This window comes from Zerene cesonia, unplaced genomic scaffold, assembly GCF_012273895.1.
Source record: "Zerene cesonia ecotype Mississippi unplaced genomic scaffold, Zerene_cesonia_1.1 Zces_u001, whole genome shotgun sequence".
Taxonomy (NCBI): Eukaryota; Metazoa; Arthropoda; class Insecta; order Lepidoptera; family Pieridae; genus Zerene; species Zerene cesonia.
In genome coordinates this window covers 473,433-476,730 of record NW_024045131.1, presented here as the reverse complement: position 1 = coordinate 476,730, position 3,298 = coordinate 473,433, and the positions used below count along the sequence as shown (strand labels likewise).

General features: G+C 46.7%; 1 protein-coding gene across 1 annotated transcript in view; it reads left to right on the top strand.

Annotated features, from left to right (window-relative positions):
* The window catches only part of LOC119838062, a 42,967-nt gene that overhangs the window by 35,671 nt on the left and 3,998 nt on the right, over positions 1-3,298 (top strand). Inside the window, exons 20-23 of the mRNA XM_038363869.1 lie at positions 189-350; positions 568-719; positions 1,128-1,226; positions 2,518-2,671. Of these exons, the coding sequence (XP_038219797.1) occupies positions 189-350; positions 568-719; positions 1,128-1,226; positions 2,518-2,671 (567 nt within the window). The remainder of the gene's footprint in view (positions 1-188; positions 351-567; positions 720-1,127; positions 1,227-2,517; positions 2,672-3,298) is intronic.

Here is a 3,298-nt window from a genome sequence, read left to right as displayed (position 1 = left end):
GAAAAGAACGAAAACAATAGAGCTCACTTATATAGATATTATGTTTAATATCAAAGTGGGTAACTGAGCTGGTGGTTCGGCTGATGGTAAGCGAACACCACCGCCCGTGATTATGCCAGAGGTGACGCTTCACCCGCTTTAAAGGGGTAAGGGTAAAGAAAAGGTAGCAAGTAGAGTGTGCCCGGCAGGCGTGCCGCGGGCGCTGCGCGGCGGCGTGTGGTACTTCCTGGCGGAGCAGGCGTGCCAGCGCCTGCCGCCGGCCGACGCGCGCTGGCCGCGCTACGCGGCGCCCTACCGCGCGCTGCTGGCCGGCCTCACCAAGCACCAGCACGCCATCCTCATCGACCTGGGTGAGTCGCCGCTGATAGCTTTTTATGTCAACTGCATAATTTAGAATTTATTTCAGCGATGTGATGGTCAAAATGGCTTCCAATAATCTCCATATCACCTCCCTAATGTTGAGATACCCTCAACATTTTTAGACTTACAATGTAGGCAAAAAATTATGAAAAATTAATTAATTAATCCATTATTGTCCAGTGTATCATATATTTTTCCATGTTCCAGGTCGCACCTTCCCAAAGCACTCATACTTCGCGTCAGCCCTCGGACCGGGTCAGTTGGCCCTATACAACATTCTGAAGGCCTACTCTCTGTTAGACCCTGAGGTTGGATACTGCCAAGGCCTCAGCTTCGTCGCTGGAGTGCTGTTGTTGCACGTGAGTTTGTCGTCAGCATCAATCATCATCACCAACATCACTATAACCTCAATCACTGTCTTCATCACCATTACCATTACCATCATAATAGTAAAAAGCAGTGGTGGCTCAATTAATCACCTTGGTTTTAAAATCGATAAATCGGGAGTTCGAATCCATGCGACCTCGCAAGAAATAAAAAGATTTATCAATTTATCCGCGCCATCACCACTGCTCGAAAACAGTAAAACAGGCATGTCCAAGAATCAAAAGTTCCACGACACGTGACATCTACCAACCTACACTTAGCGTGGTGGATTGTGGCCTGAACCCTCATAGGAAGCCTGAATCCCTGCAGTGGTTACTTTTGCTAACGATGAATGTATTTTACAAGTAAAATTGTAAATTAAAATATAAAAATAACTACAGATGGAAGAAGCAGAAGCCTTCATGCTCCTCCGCCACCTGATGTTCCGCAGAGGCCTGAGGAACCAATATCTGCCTGACATGAGCGCCTTGCAAGTTCAGGTGATTAGTGATTATTTAATTTAAGTCGTAGCGGGCAACTGAGCTGGTGGTTCACCTGATGGTAAGCGATCACCACCGCCCGTGGACATTAGCAAATGTGGGGATGTGCTACTTAAGGTGAATGTATAAGAAAAAAATTCTTTCAAAATTTCTCATTTATAAAACATTTCAATGCTATAAAACAAAAAATTCAATTTTATGTATTGTTTATATTGTCATTTTAAAAATGATCGATATATCTATAGAATTATCTAACAATGACTATAGTGTCATTTACATAAATATCAATAGAATGGGGCCCAGGACATTTCCTTGTGGTACACTATGTATTGTGAGTCTGGTTTTGTGTCTGACCCTTGTGGAGCGTGATTACCAGTTCATCTGTGTATCTGACACTTGGAGCGGAATTAGTGAGTCTAGTTGTGTGTCTGACCCATGTGGAGCGTGATTATCAGTCAGGTTGAGTGTCTGACACGAGTGTGTGAGTCGAGATTTGTGTCTGACACTTGGTGAGGTAGACGCATGTCTGGTTGGGTGTCCGACACTTGGTGCGAGATATGGGAGTCTGTTTGGGTGTCACTTGTGGAGCGTGATTACCAGTCAGGTTGAGTGTCTGACACTTGGTGCGTGTATGTGTCTGATTGGGTGTCTGACACTTGTGGAGCTTGTTTGTTAGTCTATTTGTGTGTCTGACACTCGGAGCGGGATCGGTGAGTCTGTTTGGGTGTCACTTGTGGAGCGTGATTACCAGTCCAACTGTATGTCTGACACTTGGAGCGTGCGTGTGAGTCTGGTTGTGTCTGACCCTTATGAAGCGTGATTATCAGTCAGTTTGAGTGTCTGACACTTGGGGCGTGTATGTTTCTGATTGGGTGTCTGACACTTGTGGAGCTTGATTGTCAGTCTAGTTGTGTGTCTGACACTTGGAGCGGGATCGGTGAGTCTGTTTGGGTGTCACTTGTGGAGCGTGATTACCAGTCCAACTGTATATCTGACACTTGGAGCGTGCGTGTGAGTCTGGTTGTGTCTGACCCTTGTGAAGCGTGATTATCAGTCAGGTTGAGTGTCTGACACTTGGAGCGTGTGTTTTAGTCTAGATTTGTGTCTGACACTTGGAGAGAGAGATGGGTGTCTGTTTGGGTGTCCGACACTTGGAGCGAGATATGGGAGTCTGTTTGGGTGTCACTTGTGGAGCGTGATTACCAGTCCAACTGTGTGTCTGACACTTGGAGCGTGTGTGTGAGTCTGGATGTTTCTGAGCACTCACGAGTCTGTCTGTGGGCGGACGCAGCTGTACCAGCTGTCGCGGCTGGTGCGCGACCACCTGCCCGAGCTGCACGCGCGGCTGGAGGAGCTGGACGTGCCGCCCGCGCTGTACGCCGCGCCCTGGATGCTTACGCTCTTCACCAGCCAGTTCCCGCTCGGCTTCGTCGTGCGCGTCTTCGGTGAGTGGGAGGGAGGGGAGGGGGAGGGCGAGGGGGGAATGATATAACCTACGCTACTGCAGTCCTTGGGAATGCTTAGGACCTTCCCAACTGCAGTAATGTAAACTATATTACACTAGCTTTTCGTCAGCGGTTTAGCGGTTTAGTTACGTAGTGAGAGGAAAACCGAGCATTTTAAGCTGGTAGGCTATATGCTACTAGCTGACGGGACTGTTCTAGGGGTATTTCCAGAATTTAACCTAACCTGTCTACTTTCCTGGAACTATCTTTACACTAAATATCATCAAAACTTCTGGGCTCAATGGTGAAGGCTTGAAAAGAGACAAACCAACGCAGATAAATCGATAGACTTACGTACGGAGTAAACATTGTGTATTCGCACTTAGATTTTTAATGAGTGCGTTACTACGTATATAAGGAAGCTAAGTCGCTTCGCGCATCGAAGTTAAGTTGATGAGTGATTCAAGTTAACTTCTCCGAATTTAGTGCCTACGAAGCCGCGAGCAAAAGTTAGTTAAATATAATAGAACAAGCGGTCCGCCCCGGCTGCGCCCGTGGTACATATACTTAGTCTGGCCATAAATACTGTTACACTTAATTATAAAAAAATATTACATTTGAATTTCG